Source organism: Colobus angolensis, unplaced genomic scaffold, assembly GCF_000951035.1.
Source record: "Colobus angolensis palliatus isolate OR3802 unplaced genomic scaffold, Cang.pa_1.0 Scaffold256, whole genome shotgun sequence".
Taxonomy (NCBI): Eukaryota; Metazoa; Chordata; class Mammalia; order Primates; family Cercopithecidae; genus Colobus; species Colobus angolensis.
In genome coordinates this window covers 2,215,103-2,239,701 of record NW_012115777.1, presented here as the reverse complement: position 1 = coordinate 2,239,701, position 24,599 = coordinate 2,215,103, and the positions used below count along the sequence as shown (strand labels likewise).

Sequence of the window (24,599 nt, the reverse complement as noted above, 5' to 3'; positions counted from 1 at the left end):
TGTTTTCAAAATGTTACTTTCATTTATTTCTCTTCTCTCTTTCTGTTCTCTGTCTGTTCTCCATCCCTCTCGTCTCTTCTCTCCACCGAAGCAGTGTTTTCCAGTTAGTGTGTTGATCTTTTTAAGACTTTACCTTTTCCTGCTTCTCTGGAACCTATCCTTCTTTTAACCCAAATTAACAATTAAGAGTTTTTGTTTATGTTTGACCTACTAGTCTCTTTTCAAAGATTTGTCTTCACCAGTCCTTTTTTATCTTTAATGAGCATATTCATTTCCCTCTCTGTCCACACACACCTTTTTTTTAACCAAACCCTTGAAAAATTGATTGCAGTCATCATAACACTTCATGCCTAAATATGTCAGTATGTATCTCCTAAATACAAGACTAATATCCTTCATTCTCAAAATAATCACACTTAGGAAATTTAACTTTGGTATAATATTATTTATGTTGTTAATAACTAATATACATACCCAGATTTTCCCAGTTGTCCTTTGAGTCTTTCTGTTTGTTTTTTAAAATCAGAGGTCCACTTGAATTGTACATTGTGTTTAGTTGCCTTTGAACTTCTTATGTTGTTGCTCGTTTGACATTATTTGCATGAGTTTAAGGACTGATTGTTTTTTAAATCCTCACAGCATTTCTGTTGTGTTGTCAGTATTGCCAATATTGAGATTTGGCTTTAGGTGGTCAAGGTCTTTTTGAAATCATAAACTACAGAATAAAAACAAAAATCCCTACTGTTAGTAATAATCCTTCTCTAAAATTCTTCCCAAGGAGGGCAGTAATGTAAATAATGAGTGGTAGAAATGTGTTGGTTTCATTGGTATGTAGTTTGAATATTGAGAAACTGAATGAGTTATCTTACCTTATATATTCCAAAACTGAGTGCTTCTTGAATTCAGTTAGAACTCATGTTCATATGATCATAATTATGTATGCTTTAATAAGAAATTCTCTAAAAGCAGTTTGCAAAATTTTGAAGACTGTTAATCATGCTATAACTAGCGTCACTATAAACTGCTTTAAAGTTTATTTTACTTCTAGAGCCCCCATATTCTTCTTCAGTGAATACTAAAGTCATGCCTGCATCTTTTGATCTGTTGTGACTGTAAGGTTATCAAAAGTTCCCAGAAGTTCCATCTCCCTGGAATACCTAGGCAAGAAACTGGCTATCTTTTTTTTTTTTTTTGAGATGGAGTCTTGCTCTGTCACCCAGGCTGGAGTGCAGTGGCACAATCTTGGCTCATTGCAACATCTGCCTCCCGGGTTCAAGCGATTCTCCTGCCTCAGCCTACTGAGTTGCAGGGATTACAGGCGCCTCCACCATGCCTGGCTAATTAAATTTTTAGTGGAGATGGGTTTTCACCATGTTGGCCAGGCTAGTCTCGAACTCTTGACCTTGTGATCCGCCCACCTCAGCCTCCCAAAGTGCTGGGATTATAGGCATGAGCTACTGCACCCGGCACTGGCTCTCTATCTTTTGGGTATTTGGCTAAGTAATCCCTTTCCTACTACAGTCAAATGATTATAGTAAACTTCCTGTGTTCAATTTTCTTGTTCTCACATATAGCCAACATTTATGGCAATTTAGGTCTCACTTTATACCTAATGCCCTAACTGAAAAGAAATACTTTATAACCTCTGTTAGTATAGTGGGCCAGTAATCTCTTTGCTGTAAAAGTTCTTATTCAAAATCACTCTTGGTTCTGTAATTAATATAATAACATCTGCTTCTAAATTTGCATATTTAGAAACTATTTTATTCTCAGTTTCAAGCACAATAACTTACTTTGAAGATTATATTACTTCTTTGTTCTTAAAGTTTTGTAACCAAATTTTATTCAAAACAATCATGTAAAAATTTTGAATTTTTTTTTTTTGGAGACAGAGTTTTGCTCTTGTCACCCAGGCTGGAGTGCAATCTTGGTTCACTGCAACCTGCACCTGCCAGATTCAAGCAATTCTCCTGCCTCAGCCTCCCGAGTAGCTGAATTACAGACACCTGCCACCACACCCAGCCAAGTTTTGTATTTTTAATAAGAGATGGAGTTTCATCATGTTGGCCAGGTTGGTCTCAAACTCCTGACCTCAGGTGATCCACCCGCCTTGGCCTCCCAAAGTGCTAGGATTACAGGTATGAGCCACCACGCCTGGCCTGAAATATTTTTTTTGATGAAGAGGGAGTCTTCTTATCAATATTGTGTGACTTTTAAAACCTTTTATATTCAGTGATTCTTATACTCCTGTATCTACTTTAATTTAGCATATTAGTGTTTTTTAAAATTTTTTCAAGTTTATCTGTAACTTTAGTGACCTAACATACAAATTTCCTTAAACAGATTGTTAATTTCTAATTGCATCTTAAAAGGTTTTGCAATTATCTATTTTTAGGTTCCTAGTCATGACTCCACTTCTGATATTTAGACAAAGTTATATTAAGTTCTCCAGCTTCCTTCCCCGGTGCATGAACTATGTGTGTGTGCACATGTGTTCACAGCAAGATAGATCACAAAAATGGAAGCACACAAAACAGTTTTACATTTCACTTATTTTAATCACTTGGGTTAACTATGGTGAAAGATAGAGGTGTTTACTTTAAATGATCTTTCCTTAATTCCTTAACCCTTCAGCTGAAATTAAAGAACTGTTTCTGTAGCAATATCAAGCTGATGATTTGTGGGGATGTTATCTATAAAACCATCAGTTTGATTTTGTGCTTAAAATTGTTAACTAACAATAAGTCTGTATAAACCTTTCTAGTCAAAATAAATATTGTTGGGATCTCTAAAGCAGATCATCTATTCTTCTATATGGGTATACATTCCAATAAAATGTAAATGGTGTTTTCTTTACTTGATGTTAAAAATTCAGAATTTTTATGGAATTAAGTGTTCTAGTTAATTGAATCCAATGTAATAGCTAATAATTTAACAAAAGACTGCTATGTGCTGTGAAAGTATTCCAATTGAAATGTACAGATGTAGCATGATTTAAAAGGAGAAGAAATTATATTTGACTTAAGATAATAGAATCAGGACATTTTAGATAAATCTTAAAGTAGGTAGTACTCCACCTGAGAGAAGAAGGGCTTGCATAACTTGTTGAAAGGGAGAGAAGAAAAACAATATGAGCAAGTGGGGATAATATGGAATAATTTGGCAGGAAAAACGAATTGTTCCATTTGATTGATTTATAGGGTGCATATATACAAAGTAAACAGGAAAAGTAGAGCCATGTTGCAGGATGTCTTCACTTCTAGGATAACACTTTTATAATTTATTTGATAAGTAGTAGAGAGTCATGGAAGATGTTTGAACAATGCCTTGAGAGAATTATTCTTTATAGAATGTTATTCTGACAGCAGTGTACAGATTTGAAGATGAGAGACTGATTGAGAAAAGGTTTATTAGAAGGTCATTGAAGTTGCCCACACTGAAAAGAATATGAACTAAGGAAGTGGCTCTGGGTTTATAAAGGAGAGGAGATTTAGAGACTTGACCTCTAATTTATGGATGGAGGAAAATGACAGAGAAGGTCTAACATAATTGTGAAGTTTGAAACATAGGAGATCGAAGAGATAACCTTAGTGCCATTAACAGAATTAGGGAACTGAAAAAGAGATGGTTTGGAAGTAAAGGTGTTTTATTTTAGTCATATTGAGTTTCAGGTTTTCAGTTACAGTTCTAGATTGTCCACTCTACAGGTAAAATTAGGACTGGAAATTTAGGAGACTGGACTGGAGAATAATACGTTTGAGAATAAGCTGACTACAATTAATATTTAGCCTGAGCAATCATTAAAAAGTCAGGAAACAACAGGTGTTGGAGAGGATGTGGAGAAATAGGAACACTTTTACACTGTTGGTGGGATTGTAAACTAGTTCAACCATTATGGAAAACAGTATGGCAGTTCCTCAAGGATCTAGAACTAGATGTACCATATGACCCAGCCATCCCACTACTGGATATATACCCAAAGGATTATAAATCATGCTGCTATAAAGACACATGCACACGTATGTTTATTGCAGCACTATTCACAATAGCAAAGACTTGGAATCAACCCAAATGTCCATCTGTGACAGACTGGATTAAGAAAATGTGGCACATATACACCATGGAATACTATGCAGACATAGAAAAGGATGAGTTTGCGTCCTTTGTAGGGACATGGATGCAGCTGGAAACCATCATTCTTAGCAAACTATCACAAGAAGAGAAAACCAAACACCGCATGTTCTCACTCATAGGTGGGAACTGAACAATGAGATCACTTGGACTCGGGAAGGGGAACATCACACACCGGGGCCTATCATGGGGAGTGGGGAGGGATTGCATTGGGGAGTTATACCTGATATAAATGATGAATTGATGGGTGCTGACGAGTTGATGGGTGCAGCTCACCAACATGGCACAAGTATACATATATAACAAACCTGCACGCTATGCACATGTACCCTAGAACTTAAAGTATAATAAAAAAAATATATATATATATATATATGTATATATTTAGCCTGAGGAAGTAAAGATCCTCCCCCAACCCCCCAGGAGAAGAAAGTAGAAACAGAATATGAGAGATCCAAGAGCAGACTCTGGAAGGGCTAGCACAAGGAAAGTTGTACACATACACACACACACACACACGCACACACACAGCCTATATAAGGAATGTTGTACACACACACACACACGTGTCAGTCAGTCAAGAAAAGAATGGTCAGAGTCAAAAGAAAAAGAAGGTCAAGATAGCATCCAGTTAAAAAAGCCAAAGAAGAGAGTTTCATGGAGGAGGAGGTATAGTTAAGTATTTCGGGAAGGGTTTATTTATATACCAAGTAAAATCAAAAGGTGCCTTTAGACGTATAAAGCCGTACTTAAATCCAAATTCATGTTGGGCAGAGTGGAGGTATATCAATGATTACTGTGTAACAAATACCGATTTCAAAATTGATGGATAGTACTGCCTCATTTTTCTGAACTCTAGAATAACAGTAATGGTAGTGTTTCATTGGGTAATTACAAGGTTGAAACAGGATAACTCATGTGAAGCACTTAGCTGAGGGTCACACAGTAGTAAATATTTGTTAAATGTTAGCTTCAGTTATAACAATAAATGTTATCTGATCTCTGGCTGTTTTATCATGGGGGGAAAAAGTTTGTTTCCAGGTTTTTTGTTTGTTTTTGTTTCTGTTTTTTGAGGAGGTGGGAGACCTAATGTGGGTGTTGGCAAACTGGCTGGTGGGCCAAACCTGGCCCACTACCTGTTTTTGTATAGCAAACTGGTTGGAGAAAAAAAATCAGAAAAATTTCACTGTCCCTAAAGTTTTTTTGGGTACAGCCACACTCATTCATTTGTGTATTATCTGTGATCCACAAAGCTTGGCATTTACAGTCTAGCCCTATAAACTCATCAATCAATAAGTAGCTGTCTCAGTACCTATCATATTGCACAGAATATTAGAGTTCACAAACTTTCTTGGTCATTGGAGCCCCTAGTGTTTGGTAGGCTTTTTTCACAGTGCCACTGGCAAAAGGAATTACCTGTTTGTCTCATTAGGTAGTTCGATGCAAATGTGATCAAAATGGCAGGTTGTGCAGTGTCTATGAGATGTCACTGTGCTTCTCTCAAAACTTTAAAATATTCTACAGAGTCCCCGTGACTTTGTTGTGACACCCTGGAGCACTTCAGTGCACATTTTAGGAACTGAGGAATGCTTAGACCCTATTGATAGCAGTTCATTACTGGAAGTACCAGAGGTATATCTTTGTAACAGTTTTGCCCATGAAGTGGCCCTCAAGCATCATCATGGGAGCTTTAACAAGCTCTATTAACGTGCTAATTTTAGCAAATGTTGGCAATAGATATGAAAGAAAGGATTTTTAAAAAACTTTTAATACCATATGCTTGTGGCAACTAGTTAGTTGCTGTATTCACCAATCTGTATAGTTAACTGTGATTGAGTATAGAAATTCTAGAAGTGAAGTTGATAAAGTGATCTAAAGATCACAGGTTGCATTTTTAGGGTTGTTGGAAAGCCCTAAAAATAGCATAAATATTTGTACATAAAATTAGTTTTTATTATAGTTGAAATATTTAATGTTTGGTGGGGAAATCAGTAAATTTAAGGCTGTGATGTTAAACAGAGTATTATAATTAGAAAATATCAGTTACTAGTTTTTGTTGATTATGTTGGACATAAAATTTTTTAACCAGAGTGTATACATGGATTAAAAACAAAATTCATGTGCAGTAGTTTGTTCACTCACATGCTATATTATCTATTCTATATGTCTTTAATTGCTTTAGAAGTTTATTAGATTTTTTCAGATTATCTCATGCTAAAACTAGAACTTGTTCCCAGTAACTTTTAAAGATTGGATCATTACCCAATTATTGGAGTTTAATTTATTATAAAACTATTTTTAAATGAAGAAAATACTTTTTGCTCGTAACTTCCCTTTCCTGTTTTCATGCTTTCAATCTTTATCTCTTTACCTGTCTTATTTTAATTGGCTTTAGTATGATTTCATTGCTCCTATCATGCCTGTGGTGGAATCAGTAGATCCTGCATCATGGAGGCAGGGCTTGCGCAAAACTGGCATTGTTCTTGTGCCCAATAAGGGTGAAAAGTCTATGGTGAGGCATTTCTATGTGCAAGAATTTATATTAGGTTACAACATAACAAGTTTAATATAAATTGGTTTCAAAGATGCATGGTTTTAAGTCCTTACGGTGTGCTCATTTTTGTTTTCTGTATTTGCATTATAATTTTTCTGTGTGATATAAAGTGTGTAGTGTGTTTTCTTAAGTCTAACCCCTGGGAAGGTAGTCTATTTCTTTAAAATTTTTAGATCTTTACATTTTTTACTAAGACATTAACCTATTTAGTGAAAGTGTTTTATCCTGAAACTGTAAACCATAATTTTAAATATATTATCTGTAAACTTATTGTTTCCAATTTAAGGACTGATCAGCTTTAAAAATTCTTTTTTCTTTTCCTTAAAAAATAAAATAAACACAGTTTCCAACCACAGCTACAAAAATTTCTCCCAAAGAAGAAGAGAGAAAAGATGAGTCTCCTGCAACTTGGAGGTTAGGACTTAGAAAGACGGGCAGCTATGGTGCACTTGCTGAAATCACAGCATCTAAAGAGGGTCAGAAAGAAAAAGATACTGCAGGTGTTACACGTTCAGCTTCAAGTCCCAGACTTTCCTCCTCTTTGGATAATAAAGAAAAGGTAATCTATTTCACAGCCTGGTTTCTGTGAAAACTCTTACGATTTCTTTTCCAGGAACATTAAATCTAGTAGATTGTCTGCTGGTTATCTTTAGATCTAGGTATCAAGTTAATTAACCTTAATGAATTACATAAGACAAATGTAATTTATACAGAATTATACGTACTGGAAAGATCAGATGTATTTGCCTAAAACATGAATTATGGGACTATACTCAGTTAAAGGAATCTATTATCTTACTTGAGAATTTATAATAGAACTGTATTAAGGAGCAGGCTTATTTTGTTTATTATGATTTAAGAAGCTTTCTGAAGTTTAAAAAACATAGGAATACATTTATTCTAGAATGTTAGTATACTCATAAGTTACATTCAGTATCTGAAAAAAAAAAACAGATTTTTCATCTACCGTATTACAAGCGACTTTGTCTTAATGAGTAAATTTAATAACTATTTTGATAGGCAGTATTAATATTGCATTATTTAGGATGTACCACAGTTTATTCAATACTAGTATTTATTTCTACAGCATATTCAGCGCTTGGACTATTTTTTGCCCATGCAGTTTTCTTTCTCTACTTAGAAGTGTTTCCTTGTATCAGAAATTCAGATGAAATTTCTCATCAAGTAATTCTAATATTTTTGCTTTTTTCTCAATTTATTGTGCAATTGGTTTCCAGGTATTTTATGCCAGCTTACTAGGAATGTATCAGAGTGTCGTTGTCACTACACACTCTTAGCCATATTTGGATAAATACAATGTAAATAATATTTGTTTTGACTATTTTGATGTGTTTGAGAGCACTGATTATCAAGGTTCTGAATAGCTTGTATAATATAAATGCTTGAGACCTCTCAGTGAACCATATTTGAAACTTTATTTCTGTGGAAGAAATAAAGATATTTCAGCTTATGACACAGTATTACTTTAATCTGCTATAGAAGTTTTAGAAAAAGTCATTAAAATGGGGAGGAATTTTTTTCCTTTCTTAGTTAAAATGTTATCTGATTCTCGACTAAAAGAGAAAGAAAACTAGTTTGAACAGACTGATTATTGATTGACATTAATTTTAGAGTTTAGGAATTGTTGAAATACTATAAACTAAGGTATGTAATTATACATTATTGAATAACCTTTTCTTAATACTTTTAGCATTGTCTATAGTCAGTACACAAATTAATTTTTACTTATTTGTTTCTCTGTTGTGTAGGAGAAAGATAGTAAAGGAACTAGGCTTGCATATGTTGCACCTACAATACCAAGACGACTAGCCAGTACATCTGACATTGAAGAGAAAGAAAACAGGTGAGTTTATTTTTATTTGCTTTAGGCATTCACTATAAAATCTTTATTATCTAGCATGAGAGTTAATAATGAGCATTGTAATTATGTGTGGATATGTATTGTGGGAAGAGATGGAGGGTATTCCTGAAGGAGAAATTACCAACTACATAGTCCTGAGGAGGTGCAGACTTAGTATGTTCATGAAATAGCAAAGAAGTTGTGGCTGGAACAGAGTGAGGGGAAAGTGGGAGGAGATAGGTCACAAACTAAGTTTTCTAAATATTTGGAACATTTAGGAAAGGGGAAAGAAGAAGGGAAGGAAAGCCCTGACTTAATCATTTTAGTTTGTTTTAAATATTTTTGTTTAAATATTTTAGTTTGTTTCTTCCTATTTTTCAGCTTATAGAATTTGAATTTTTTTTTTTTTTTTTTTTTTTTTTGAGACAGAGTCTCACTCTCGCTCATGCTGGAGTGCAGTGGCGCAATCTCGGTTCACTGCAACCTCCACCTCTCGGGTTCAAGCAGTTCTCTGCCTCAGTCTCTCAAGTAGCTGGGGTTACAGGCACCTGCCACAATGCCCGGCTACTTTTTATATTTTTCATAGAGACGGGGTTTCACCATCTTGGCCTGGCTGGTCTTGAACTCCTGACCTTGTGATCCACCCGCCTCGGCCTCTCAAAGTGCTGGGTTACAGGCGTGAGCCACCGTGGCTGGCCAAGAACTTTTTAATATACTTGTAATCATGTTATGATGTCCAGCTTTTGATTTTTTTCCCCTGAGATCTCATAAGCAGTCTTTTATGTTAATATATATTTTAATAAGTGTTGTTTTTTATTGGCACGTACTATACTATAAAGTAGATCTTCTGCAGTTAAAGTAAGCATCTCCCCTACTTTATATTTTGTGATCAAAAAGTATATTTCTGTAAATATCTGAATTTTCCCCCTATACTTAGGGGAAAAATTATACCTTAGGGTATAATCTTAGTACTGAAATTATTTTATCTTCTTGATAAATATTCCCAAGTGTCCTCCCAAAGGTTTTTGCTAGTTTCAGCTTATATTAATATTTACTGGTGTACAGCCTTTTTAATCCCATTTTAAAATTATCTACCAGAATCTGAAGGGTGTTCTTTTAACAGAGATTCTTCAAGTTTGCGAACAAGTAGTTCATATACAAGGAGAAAATGGGAAGATGATCTTAAAAAAAATAGCTCAATTAATGAAGGATCAACTTATCATAAAAGGTAATAATATTATTCTTAAGTGGTTTTTACGTATTCATTTATAAAAATATGAGGCAATTTGTTTGGAGCCCTCAGTTTAACATCATTTTAAACAAATACGTGTTTTTATTAAATATTATGAGTTTTTGTTGTTTAAAACTTACTCTAAACACAGGATATATATTTAAAGATGGGTGATAATTTGTTCTTATGCTTTTCTAGTATATAATTAAGCTTCAAATATTATGAAATGTTTTTTAGATTGTTACATATTTAAAAGGAACTCCTTTAGAAGGAACTCCTTGACTAGAACAACTTAAACAGGCCAGTGTCTTAATTGATCTAGTTGTCATTGTTGATCTGGAAAGATTTGCCTTGCCCTAGAACTCAGAGCTATGGAAATGCTTTCAATTGGAATGTTGGTAATATCATGTTGAAGAAGGAAAAAAGCTCTATAAACAATTTCTTTACTAAAAGCAACCAAAAAGAAGAGTAAGATGTAAACAAGTTGCATGTAGGCATTGGTTACTTCCAAGGTATCTGACCCATTGCTGAAATAATTTTCTTCAAAAAATGTCAACGTCTTGTTTTCCGTGGGTAATACAAAACCAAAGTGTGTTTTTCAGGCTCAGCCTGGCATGACCATATGGTGTGGAATAGTTTCAGAAATGTGAAATATCAGATCATTGTCTTGCTGAGAAAGTTGGGAGGAGGCACTAAAATGATACACTACCAAATTAGTGAAATTGTCTAAACTCTAGCAAGTCGTAGATGCAACTCTTGGTGCTGGAGCTGGTGGTGTATTTAGGAACACAGTTTTTAATTTTTTTCTAGCCTTGTAATTTGTATAATGTATAGACATTAACTCTAGAATACACATACAAACACATCCTATATAGATATGACTCTTTTGTTTAGTTGCTCCTTTGGTAGAAGACAAGATGATTTGATTAGTTCTAGTGTTCCAAGCACCACATCAACACCAACAGTTACCTCTGCAGCTGGGCTTCAGAAAAGCCTGCTTTCCAGCACAAGCACTACTACAAAGATTACAACGGGTTCTTCCTCAGCAGGCACACAAAGCAGGTAAGTCACAGATACATTTTGTGCTCAGGTCTACTGTGTGCTTATGTATGTGCATGCGTTTTTGTTTAGAAGATTGTGGGGCTCTGGATTTTCTCATTTATCTTGTTAAATTTATTCGCAAACAAAAATTGGTTCAACATGAGGCAATTATGCATGTCTGGGGGAAAATTTAAGTTCCTGAACAATGAACTTTCCTTGAATTAGACTGCTTAAAATGTAAATTTCTCTCTCTGACAACTCTGGGAGAGCTTTTTGGTTCATAATTTAAGGATGTCTCACCTTGCGTTTTAAAAAAAATCCATCCCTGTAGTCATGTGTTTTCAGCTGCTAGAAAGTGCTTTCATTGTTTAGCTGTTTTCCTTTTCTCTTTTTTGTGTTGCTGCTTATGATGCTATAGTACCTCAAATCGTTTGTGGGCTGAGGATAGTACTGAAAAAGAAAAGGACAGTGTTCCTACGGCAGTGACCATTCCTGTTGCTCCAACTGTTGTAAATGCTGCAGCTTCTACCACAACCCTGACTACAACTACTGCTGGCACTGTCTCCTCCACAACAGAGGTCAGGGAGAGACGCAGGTGTGTAAAGGTCATAACAGTACTGCTGTGATATATCTTGCCCAGTGATCAAGGTTGTTTTTTTGTTTTGAAAAAGATCTCGTGAGGTTGATGACCATCTCTCCAGTAGAGTAATAAATGAAATACCCTGTCAGCTCAGAATTAAATACAACTAGCAATTATTTGTATTTAGGCTTTGTGATCCATCTCTGACAGAAGTAGTATTTTTTTGTTTAAAGTCAGTGAGCAAGACAGTTGTTTTCTTACTTAAACATTTTAGTTTCTAAAGTGGTTTTATTTCAAAAAATTTTTTTTGATGAAGAACTGAACACACAGCACACGGAAAATTAAATGCAACATGACAAAAACAGGTTTTATCATTATTTTCATTGTTTCTTCCATTAAGAAATTTGAAGAATGTTGAACTGTTTTGTTCCTGTTGATTTTGAGAATTTTATGTGAAGATTCTCTTGGTAAGGAAAGACTTCTGTGCATAAGTGTAAGCCAGATAATTTTAAGTGTGTTGAATACATTCATTTAGTTTTGTCTCTGATACATAGAAAGCACTTACTATTTAGATTTTTTTCAAAGAGTTTGAATGTATTTTGTAGACTTAAATATTTTTAAAACATTGCTCACTTTCTGTTGCCGCCTATTGGCATGGAATCATAGATGTACAAAGGAGCTTACTAACTATCTTTTGGGATTTCCTTGCTTTACCGAAGGAAACAGACCCAGAGATAATAGGTGACTATTTTACTTTTGTATGGTTTATTGGTGTGAGGGCTGAGGCTCGCCCCAAGATTGCAGGAAAATTAGTTCAGTTATTTCTGCTATATTATGCATAGTTCCTAGCTTTTTTTTCCTCTTGAAAAAAAAAAAGAAAACCTTAAGAAACCAAATGTCAGCCTTATTTTTATATTTTATTCTTGCAAAATTAAATTATATAACTAATTTTTTTTTACTAAAATACCAGATTAACTTTGATTTATTTCTGTCATGTAGTAGTTACATACAGAGTTTTTTTTCTCTGTTGCCAAGTGAAGTGCCTGGCCTGTAGTAGTAATGGCCTCACAGTAATGTTTGTGTTTGAATATGTGAAAAGTAATAAGTTAGTGTTAACTTTTTCTTCTATCATTGTATATTTACTTTTTGTCTATATTTAGGTTTTGTTTGTACTTCTATGATGAAATTTAGTGGTACTTTTATAATGCCACTGCAAGTGGTAGTTTGTGATTTGAGTACCAGTATAGGTCATATTATATTTTAATTATTCTTCCCTTTTTTCCTATAAACTTAAGTCAGTTTTAGGTTGTTGTAGTGCTCTCAGTAAGACCATAGAGCCAACAGAAATTAGTATCCATCATTTAATCAAACTTAAATAAGTTTGAGGTGTTTACTTTTTGTTGGTGGGGTTGGGAGGGGTTGTTGAAAGGAAGAAGGATCAGAAATTCTTGGTTTCTTAACTCCTTACTCTGCCTTGATTCTTAAGGTTAGAATTATCTTTGAGTCAGAATCTCTTCTGTCAAATGAGGTGTTTGATTTATATTTTTAACCTCTAGAATCTTTTCTATCTCTAGCATTCAGTGCTTTTGAAAATTTCTCCAGTGACAAAACCTAATAAATGTCTCCCCAGAATTATCAATTGTTTCAGAACAAATTATGATGATTAATCCACAGATTGTTTATTCTGTGAAGAGAATTGAGTTTTGACTTTTAGAATTAGTCCTAGTTTTAATGGAAGACATTGAAGATTGAAAATTAAACACTTGGATATATTTTTAAACACAACATATTCTAATTGCGTAAGAAATAAATGTGTCTGGTGACATTTTTTGTGGTCTATATTATAGAGGTTTTTTGTCTTACCTTGTTTCAGTGATGTTTGCAGTGATATCAGTGTTTGTGTTTTGTTCCATGTGAAATAATTGTTTGCAATCTTGAATACATTGTTGGCCTCTTCTGTTTGTCTTTTGTTTAAATTTCATCAATGGTTCTGAAATGTATGTGATTTAAAATTTGCCTTAAAAATGTGTATATGGTGATTTGAGAATATACTGTGGCTAAAACAACAACAACAAAAAAAGTCAACACAGGTATACTCTTTGGGTTGCTCAGAAAATGGTAAGCATCTAAGGAATAAAATTATATACGCTGTATAGTTCTAAGAAAGAGATGCAGTAGGTCAGTGTGATATAGCAATGATAAAGGCAACAATGGGATTTGGTAGGTATATTCTACCATCTTTTAATGATCAGCTCTTTGCAATTAAAAGTACATAAAATATATAAATTATTTTTCTTCTGTATGTCGTATTCTTAGAGGTCTGCTCTAGATAGGTACCCCAAAGGAGGAGAAATGAACTGAATATTTGATGGTAATTATCAAATAAAGGAAATGTGTTTATATTACAAATTGATAAGCTATATTTTTATGCTAATTTGGGATGAATGTCACATGGGAAATTAAAATTATCTGCAGGTGCAGATTTTATAAGTCTTTCAATTAGTAACTTTTATCCCCCTAACCTTCATATGTGAAACCAGGTATGATAGATTTATTGACTTTTGTGGCAATTTGAAACTATTGAAAAGGAATCCAGGTTCATTGGATAGTACTATTTGCCATGGTAATAAAAAAGAGCCAAGTGTTAATGCAAGTTTCTCTGTTATAAACTAAATATGAAACATTTGACTGTAGTCAAATCTGACAGTAGTTCACGTTCATGTTTAGTTTTAGAGCAGCTCATGAAATACTAAAGTGATAACATGCACCCTGTCTTGCTGTGAACTTTTTTTTTTTTTCCAAGAGAGGATCTCGGTCACCCAGGCTGTGTGTGGTTGTGTGATGATAGCTTCCGCAGCCATGACCTCCTGGGTTCAAGGGATCCTCTCACCTCAGCCTCCTGAGTAGCTGGGACTACAGGTGTGCCATCACACCCAGCTAATTTTTAAAATTTTTGTAGAGATGGAGTCTCACTATGTTGCCTAGGCTGGTCTCAAACTCCTGGCCTCAGGCAGTCTTCCCACCTTGACCTCCTAATGTGCTGGAATACAGGCATGAGTTACTATACACAGTCTGCTATAAACTTTGTTTAACCAGATTAACTATCACATTTAAGTTTAATCTCCTTTTATTTTTTCTTCTCTTCATTTGGTAGAAGTCTGAAAGGTAATAAATTGCATAGGGCCAGTAGGTACATACTTAAATTAAATGAATGAATGGAAAAAATAGCCATTGGACATTTTTCAGGCTGATGTTCTTGGGAGCACTTCTATATTTACTGGATATACCACAAAATGGGTCGGGGTGGAGGATTCTCTATTTAAATGGTCTTGGGAAATACTGAGTTAAGCCAAGTTAATACAGGTTACATTTCTCATTATATCACAGACCTTTTAATATGTTATTGTGATTTTCCTAGAGAAGGTTAGAATATGTAGCATTTCCCTAATTTATACAACCATTTTTTGTAACAAGCCCAAGCCCCTCTTATATCCCAGAATTAATGTTCTTAAATTTTAATAACAAGATTATTAGTTATTCTCTTATTCCTTTTGAATTACTTGTCCCAGGAAACTCACTATAATAGTTATAAAAACATAATATCTCTTATATCTAAATAAAATTAAAGTCAAAGTATAATAGTGATGGAATTTTCATCTTAATATAAGTTTATTGGATGTCCCATTCAAGTAAAACTCCATCTTGTGAATTTCTTGACTTAGCTACAAATGTAATTATGTAGAAACAGCAAGAAGAACCAGTTCTCGGAACTAATTTTAAGCAATAAGTAAGAGTTAATTGATGAAATTGAGGCAACTAAGATCTTGCGTGAGAAATTACCTGGTCATCTTAGGGTTAATTATCTAAGGAGGTGAATGCTAAGCATAGTATCATGTATTCTAGTTTTAGAGAAGCAGTTACCAAAAATTTCAGGGTTGTAGAAAGAAATATGATTTCCTTATATATATAAAAGGAATGAGGGCTCTCAAAAGTTTTGAAAAAATGGTAGATGATTCTAAGGATGTTTGAAGATGTGCTATACTTGCTGAACTGAGAGCTTTAAAGGACACAGAGAAAAGGCATAAAACCCACAGTAAATTCAGAGGTTTATTATGATTGTATGAATAGTGTTAGGCTAAAAAAATGAATTACACATTGAGAAGAATGCTAAAGCTAACAAAAGAAAGTGTTTTTTTGAGACAGAGTTTTTCTCTAGTTGCCCAGGCTGGAATACAATGGCACAATCTCAGCTTACCATAACCTCCACCTCCCGGGTTCAAGTAGTTCTCCTGCCTCAGCCTCCTGAGTAGCTGGGATTACAGGCATGCACCACCAAGCCCGGCTACTTTTGTATTTTTAGTAGAGATGGGGTTTCTCCATGTTGGTCAGGCTGGTCTCGAACTCCTGACTTCAGGTGATCCACCTGCCTCGGCCTCCCAAAGTACTGGGATTACAGGCGTGTGAGCCACCGCGCCCAGCCAAGAAAGAGCCTTTTTTAAAAGTAGCATTTGAGCTGGCGCGGTGACTCACGCCTGTTATCCCAGCACTTTGGGAGGCCGAGGTGGGCGGATCACGAGGTCAGGAGATCGAGACCATCCTAGCTAACAGGGTGAAACCCCTTCTCTACTCAAAATACAAAAAAAATAGCTGGGCGTGGTGGCGGGAGCCTGTAGTCCCAGCTACTCGGGAGGCTGCGGCAGGAGAATGGCGTGAACCTGGAAGGCGGAGCTTGCAGTGAGCCGATATCATGCCCCAGCACTCCAGCCTGGGCCACAGAGTGAGACTCCGTCTCAAAAAAAAAAAAAAAAAAGGCAGCATTTGAATAAAGAAAACTCACTAGATTGTTGCCTGGGGTTTTAAGAGGGGGATACATGGAATAAACTTCATAAATTTAAACAGCATAGAAGATAGAGATGCAGTTGACCCTTGAACATTGCAAGAGTTAGGAGTGCTGACTCCCTGTGCAGTCAAAAATTTGCATGTAACTTTTGAATCCCCCAAATCTAAATTAATAGGCTACCATTGACTGCAAGCCTTACCAATAACATAAGCGGTTGATTAGCACATATATTGTATGTTACATATATACTCTATTCTTACTATAAAGTAAGCTAGAGAAAGGAATGTTAAGATACTCATAAGGAAGAAAAATATATTTACTAATTAAGTGGAAGTGGGTCATCACAAACGTCAGAATTCTCTTCGTCCTCACATTGAGGAGGAAGAGGAGGGATTGGTCTTGCTGTCTCAGAGGTGGTGGAGGGGGTAGAAGGAGGCAGAAGATAATCTTCAGTTCTCTAAATCCTTTTTAAAAATGTGGTTTCATCTTAAAATTAAATTACATTGTTTTTAAAAATGTAGTTAGGAAGTTAAAATGTGATGTTAAGATATAATTATTAAAATATAACTAGTTCCAATCTCAAAAGAAATTATCGAATTGCATTATTGAATTTCAAAGACCATTTTCTGGAGACTTTTCCTTAAAACTTATTAAAGTACTAAACCTGTATGTTTTATTCATATACAGTGATAGATATTTCCATTCACAGTTACTACATTTACAACTAATGGTTTTTTTAATCTATTACTGTAGATCATACCTCACTCCTGTTAGGGATGAAGAGTCTGAATCCCAAAGAAAAGCAAGATCTAGACAAGCAAGACAATCTAGAAGATCAACACAGGTATAGTTAATGTAATTAATACATAAAACTTACATAAGTAGCATATAAAACATATATACACACACACGTAAAACAAGTTACCTTTCTCTTTCTCACTTTGTTGTGAAAATATTGATGTCAGTATATAGTGTGAGTAAATCCTCAAAAGGTAAAGGTTACTCATAGCCTTTTGTATGGTTACTATTTCATCTAATTAGCGTATGCCTTTGTGTCTTTTTGAGTATTTTATCCTTATTCCTAATACAGTGTGTGGCACATGGTATTTGGTTAGAATAATCATATATGATGTCTAATAACTATTTAAAAGTTCTGTGAATATTTGGAAGTTGTGGGCAGAGAATAGGCTCTTATATTAGGTATATTTAACAGCTAATGTGCAAGTATGAAAAAAATGTCATTCAGGCTGGTGATCTCCTTACCCCCATTTTGCCATTCTAATTATGCTATATATGATGCATACTTTTGTGTCTTTCTACTTTTCCACAGTTAGGAAGGTCCACAGTCCAGATTCAGCTGTCTATCCTTACCATTACTTAGCTTTCAAGCTGAACTATTTGCTAGGGCCTTAATATACTTTTTCTGCCTGTACTTTTCACTTCTTGAAATCTAACCTGTTCTTCAAGGTCAAATCTTGAAAAATTTATCGAAATCTCTTTTAAGCCTTAGCAATTGTCATGCATGTATATATAGATATATACACACATATATATACACACACAGAGAGACATATATAAATATAAATATTTATAATATAATATACAAACAGTATATATATTGGCTACTCTTCCCTACTTTGAACTTGTGGGAAACATTTATATGCATAGAGTATCCAGTACCTATCATTGTGCTTGCTAATGGTGATTCTTCATAGAACGAATGTAACTTGCTGTTTCCATTTGCAAACCAATTCTAAACATGCATATTTGACTTTTAATGCATTTGTATGTGATATATCTATTTCTAAAATATTCCTTTGAACAAGCTTTAATGCATCTCATAATTATATTGATCTTTTTGTGTGTGCAGGGAGTGACATTAACTGATCTTCAAGAAGCTGAGAAAACAATAGGAAGAAATCGTCCTACCCGAACCAGAGAACAAGAAAATGAAGAAAAAGAAAAAGAGGAAAAAGAAAAACAAGATAAAGAGAAACAAGAAGAAAAGAAGGAGTCAGAAACATCTAGAGAAGATGAATATAAACAAAAATACTCCAGAACATATGATGAGGTAACAGTATATCAGTATGATATATGATAAGTATAACAGTATATGACTTAAAAAACACTTTTAAGTCAAATGGTATGAATAGTCCTTATGATCCTCAACATACAAGAGATTTATATACCAACAAACCATATACAAAATACTGTAAAGGATTTTAGCTGGAAATTTGAATTACTTTGGTATGATTAGAACACTACTTTTTCTTTGAAATGAAGTTTTAAGTATTTTATATGTTTTTAATTGTGTTTAGTGTTTCAAATGGTTTTGATCTTAATGTTTCACAGACTTACCAGCGTTATAGGCCAGTATCAACTTCAAGTTCAGCCACTCCATCCTCTTCACTTTCTACTATGAGCAGTTCACTCTCTCCTTCAAGTCAACTAAACAGGCCAAATAGTCTTGTAGGCATAACTTCTGTTTACCCCAGAGGAATAACAAAAGAAAATGAAAGAGGTAAGAATAGCAAATTTTGAAAACACTTTGCTTTCTTCATATAATCCCTTGGATTAGGGTTTCCTAAATAGTAATTCAACAGAAAAGGAACAGCATCCTAACTTGTGATTCATTGAACCTAAACAGAAAGAATATGAAGGTTGAGAATGAGAAAAGTAGAAAACAGAAATAGAAAATAATATGGCCTGCAGTTGATATTAATATTTTTATAACCTAATATTTCACAAAAATCTTCATGTCCACCTGTAAAGAAAAGTTAATATAGAACTGGTGGGTGACTATTTCTAGAAGCAATTTATTACTGTAGTACTTTTCTGATGCTTCAAGCTATTTCTTGCCTACTGTGTAGATCATATCATTGAAATGGTTTTTGTGAAATTGTTGTAAACTGAAATTACTAAATACATGTAATGATCTCACTAAAACACATCTTTTATGCTTATTTCTTGAAAAATACGTTTCTCTCAACTATATATTGGCATATTGATACTCATTATTACCATTTCCTATTATTTTATATAAACTTTCTGTTTAAATTCTGAGTAATTCCTGCTTTAAATGAGAGATAAGTACTAAATAAAATTACTTTTAATTATAGGCATTTTATATTTTAAAGCCTAAATCTTACAGTATTAGTCATGATAATATCAGTAATAATGTAGAATAAACACCAGAAAATAAAGTTTATTCCCAATTTCCAACTATATATTTTCTTATATTGATCATTGAGATGTTTCAGTTCTTTAAGCTGCTATATGTGAGGCCTGCATCGTGTTTGTAAAAATGTTGAACCAACATTTAATATTAGAGATACTCACTTCAAACTTCAGATTTTTGTCATTTCTTGAAAAGTTGGCAGATCTGGCAACACTGGGTCTGAATTCTCAACAATTGGCTGGAGCTAAGCAGTAGCAGCTGCCTATCTTCCATTCCCCTGGATAGTCCCCTGGCCCATTTTACCCATTGTTTTTACAATTACCTTGCAAAATATTGTCAAGATATATTGCTATATTGTGGTTTATTGCAATCCTTAACAGAGGGAGAAAAAAGAGAAGAGGAAAAAGAAGGAGAAGATAAATCACAATCTAAATCAATTAGAGAACGACGGCGACCAAGAGAGAAAAGAAGATCTACAGGAGTTTCATTTTGGACACAAGATGTGAGAATCTATTAAAATACATTATTTGATAGTATTCTTTTTTTTTTTGAAACGGAGTCTTGCTCTGTCACCCCGGCTGGCATGCAGTTGCGTGATCTTGGCTTACTGCAAGCTCTGCCTCCCGGATTCACACCATTCTCCTGCCTCAGCTTCCCGAGTAGTTGGGACTACAGGTGTACTCCACCATGCCCGGCTAATTTTTTGTATTTTTTAGTAGAGGCGGGGTTTCACTGTGTTAGCCAGGATGGTCTCGATCTCCTGACCTCATGATCTGTGCACCTCGGCCTCCCAAAGTGCTGGGATTACAGGCGTGAGCCACCGCACCCAGCAGTGGTATTCTTAATGTGTCCAGAAGTACATACTAATAATTTCTTATATGCCTTAGATTATATATTTCTTAAATCATCACTGTGTTTTCTGAGATGAGTTGTTAAATAAGAAAAGTTATTTTTAAGGATGGTTAACTACTTAGATTGTTGGTACTACTTAAAAGGAGTAGTTCTGACCTAATTATGGAATAGAAATAATAATATCTGAAGCTCAGAGTGCATGTATTGATTATTTTATGATAGCTAAACTGCTCCTTTACTTGTAAAAACATCTTTTAAGAATATCTAAAGAGTCTATTTAAATTTCATTTTCATAAATACCATTATAAGATCTACATTACAGATTACTTCCATCTCAAGGCATGCTAAATAGAAACAGTGCTTTGCTTATCAAATTACAACAGTCTTGTAAAAAGTAGTGTTTTTTTTCCTGATCCTTGAATGTAGGCCTGACATTGCTATTCACTGATTTTGTGTCCATTTTCTAAAAAATAAACCTTTTATTGAAGTATGGCATGTTCAGAAATATAACTCATACATGTATAGCTTAATGGATTAGCACAATGGGAACATATCTATGTAATCACCACTCAGAATGATGAATAAAAGCAGCAGTGTAGATTGCCCCCATGTTCTCCCTCTCAATCCCTATTATCCTCATTTTCAAAGTTAACTAGTATCCTGATTTCTAACACCGTAGTTAACTATGCCTGTTTTTGAAGAGCACTTGACTAGAACTATAAATTTTATAACTCAGTGTTATGTTTATAAAATATATCTGTGCTATTGTATGTAGCAGTACATTTAACTTCTATTGTTATAAAAATATTTTTTTAAAGAAAATTTCTAACTATCTATTCTTTCACTGCAAACATGGAATCAGCTGTCTTCCTGTTAAACTGACCCATCTCTCACTGTATGTTCCTCTTTATCTCTTAATATTGTATCTTACCTTAAATTCTGCTTTTTTGAAAAGCTTTCTTTGATTATCTTTGTATAATATTTATTTTCCGTTATTTTCAATTTATTTGTGTTTTTTTTATAAACATATTTAGGTCAACTTTTTTCTGAACTTTTTTTAATTGCAGTATTTTAGTCCATTTTCATTTTACTTAATTACTAATTAATTAATTAAATGTACCACAAATAACATTGTCATATGCAGCTTAAAATATATAAAGAGCTAAGGCATATGAAAACAATAGCACAAAGATATAGGAAAGTATTAAATGGAGTTTAAGAGTTTTAATATCTTCGCATTGTCCATGCTGTGGACAAAATATATATTCGACTTGATGAATCAAGAGTGCATATGTCTATTTTTAAAAGTTTAAAAAGAGAAGGAAAATCATACATAAATGACAAAGGAAGAGCAGATGGGGAAATCAAAAAATAGTTTTCTATTTTTCTTTTGATTTTTAATATAGAAAAGTTAAACATATACTTTATAGAAGTAACAGAATAGTGTGAGGAGCCCTACCCCAAGTATTCATTTTTTCAGGTAAATTCCCACCCTATCCCCCAACTCCCATATTATTTAGAAGAAAATCCTAGACGTCTCATTTTATCGACAAATGTCTCAATGTATATTCTGAGAGAGGACTCTCAAAAATTATTTTAAAAAATAATTTTTGAAATTATTAGTAAAATTGGCCGGACGCGGTGGCTCAAGCCTGTAATCCCAGCACTTTGGGAGGCCAAGACGGGCGGATCACGAGGTCAGGAGATCGAGACCATCCTGGCTAACCGTCTCTACTAAAAAATACAAAAAAACCTAGCCGGGCAAGGTGGCGGGCGCCTGTAATCCCAGCCACTTGGGAGGCTGAGGCAGGAGAATGGCGTGAACCCGGGAGGCGGAGCTTGCAGTGAGCTGAGATCCGGCCACTGCCCTCCAGCCCGGGCGACAGAGCAAGACTCCGTCTCAAAAAAAAAAAAAAGAAATTATTAGTAAAATTTCCTAAAATAAATTGGCAATCTATTTTTAGAGTGATGAAAATGAACAAGAACAACAATCAGACGCAGAAGAGGGATCCAATAAGAAAGAAACTCAGGTAAATACCATTACTTTTTGTATTGAGAAGTATTCATATTTTTTAATAATCCTTTTAAATTGTGTTTTATTATATTTATTCATGCAAAACAGTTATTGCATACTCTACCTACATGCCAGGTATGCAATATCAGTGTTTGCCTGGGGATCAGGATTAAAAGGACTGGGAAGGGTCACAAAATAATGTTTTGGAGGTGATGAAAATGTTCTGGGTCTTGATCCTAGCGGTGGTTTTATGGATATATAGAACTGCCAAAACTCACCAAATTGTATACTCTAAGTGCATGTAATTTATTGTATGTCATTTAACCTTCGGAGTTAAAAGAAAAAGCAAAAAAAGAAATAGTACCCTTGGCCAAAGGAAAATACCTAAAAGCTACTCAGAAGTAGTGGAAATCCGAAAGTAGTAGGCTCAGATTTTATTTCTGTAGATTTTATTTCAAAATTATGTTCTGGAGAAGATAGGCATCTTTTAACTTTCTTTTACATACATTTAGAAATTTAGAGTCTGCAACAGATTTTTATGTTTAGAATCTAAAAGACATTTTTTTCCTCTCAGTACTGATGAAGGACTTAAAGCAAGTTTGAATGGCAAGGCTGCGTAGCCAGCAAGGGTTGAAAGTTCCCCTACCCGCTTCCTGATTGTTTGGCTGTGCAGAAAGCTAAAAAATATTTAAAATATTTCTATTCATATGAGGATAGAGCTGAACAACATGAGTTAATTCTAAACCTGGCATTGTTTAGCCTGAAATAGCATTCTGGTCATATTAGCATTATTTTATTCATTTTGAGTTGAAGTTCCTTAATAGAGCAAACACATTTCTTTTTAGTCAGCAAGGATCTACAGTAACATGAAGTGAACAAAAGTGGGTTGCCTTTGCTAGGTAACTGAACATTATTTTAGGGCCAAGTTTGCCTAGTTCCACCCCAAAATTTTATTTTATCTTTAGGTGGCCAGACATTGAGGAGTGAATTGGTTCTGAGGTTACATTATTTGCAGACCTAAAGCTTTAACTGTTACCTAAACTATTTGCTTATCAGTTATCAGAACTCCCCAATTTACTTATGTCCCTTCTTTATTATATTCTATCAACTTATCCATCATCTTCCTTTCTCAGTGGTACCCTGTAAATTCTCATCTTTCCATGAAAAACAATGGACAGGTAAACAAGAGGGGAGGAAATTAGTAAACCTTCCCTGTCTGACATCTCTCATTGCCTTATCACGCAGACTCCAACCCCCACGAAGCTGGAGTGGAAGGGAGATTATCTAGCTTTTAAAGTTGTAATTTTGAAGCATATTGATGTATATTGTATTTAGTTTTACTGTTAAAATTATATGTGAGATACGTTAAGATGAAGAGGAACATTGTTTCTAAAAAGAAAAATTTTTTATTTTCAATTTAAGTGTTTTTTTGTTTACTTTAAATAGATTAATTCATTACTTATAACTAAAAGAACTCCAACCTATTTAATAGAACAAATAGAACAAATAGATTGTTCTATTACATAGGTTGGAGTTCTTTTAGTTATAAGTAATGAATAACATATAAATAAATATAACAAATATAAATAACAATATGAAACCTAAGTCAAACTGGATTAAACAAAGAAAATGTACTCCAGTTATATTCTGCAGTCCTTTGTGTCAGCTTCATCCTCAGGCTGATTTACCTCATAGGGATGAGATTATAGTTGGCTTAGGATAGACAGGGCCTGTCACTGAACTGTTGCAGCCATTTTGCTACCAACATGGGCTACATGTCATCTCACCTAAACCTAGTAACTACTACACCATGAGAAAAAGGAAGAATGGATGTAGATAAATAAATAAGATGCAATGTATGTGTGTAGATCAATATTTTCTATATTCACATAGATGTTATGTGTCCAGAAAAGGTTGGTTAGATAACAGTGGTTATCTAGAGAATGGAGGGATGAGAAATTACACAGGAACTTTGTATACCATTATATGAACTTACAATACCATAGTCAGAAAGATATTTCTGAATATCTTTCTATATGTTTTAATCTTTATCTTTAGAAACATATTTTTACTTTGGAAAATTAATATTAAAATTTGGGGAACAAGGGCATTATGCTAAATGAAATAAGCAAGTTACAAAAAGACAAAAACTATGTGATTCCACTTATTTTATTTGGGTATCATAGAAACAGAAAGTAGAACCATTGTTGCGAGAGCTAGGAAGAGGAGGACAAAGGAAATTGTTCAATGGATATAGAGTTTTATTTTTGCAAGATGAAAAAATTCTAGAGATCTTTTGCACAACAATATGAATATA

General features: G+C 34.2%; 1 protein-coding gene across 5 annotated transcripts in view; it reads left to right on the top strand.

Annotated features, from left to right (window-relative positions):
• Positions 1 to 24,599, top strand: part of PPP1R12A (protein phosphatase 1, regulatory subunit 12A) — a 170,749-nt gene that overhangs the window by 126,469 nt on the left and 19,681 nt on the right. For 4 of the 5 annotated variants that reach the window (XM_011946957.1, XM_011946955.1, XM_011946958.1 and 1 more), the window contains 10 exons: positions 7,029 to 7,244; positions 8,455 to 8,549; positions 9,670 to 9,774; positions 10,672 to 10,839; positions 11,237 to 11,413; positions 16,992 to 17,082; positions 18,109 to 18,309; positions 18,591 to 18,759; positions 19,797 to 19,918; positions 22,233 to 22,298. In XM_011946957.1, coding sequence (XP_011802347.1) covers positions 7,029 to 7,244; positions 8,455 to 8,549; positions 9,670 to 9,774; positions 10,672 to 10,839; positions 11,237 to 11,413; positions 16,992 to 17,082; positions 18,109 to 18,309; positions 18,591 to 18,759; positions 19,797 to 19,918; positions 22,233 to 22,298 — 1,410 coding nt within the window. The remainder of the gene's footprint in view (positions 1 to 7,028; positions 7,245 to 8,454; positions 8,550 to 9,669; positions 9,775 to 10,671; positions 10,840 to 11,236; positions 11,414 to 16,991; positions 17,083 to 18,108; positions 18,310 to 18,590; positions 18,760 to 19,796; positions 19,919 to 22,232; positions 22,299 to 24,599) is intronic. The other variant, XM_011946959.1, reaches the window with a different exon arrangement.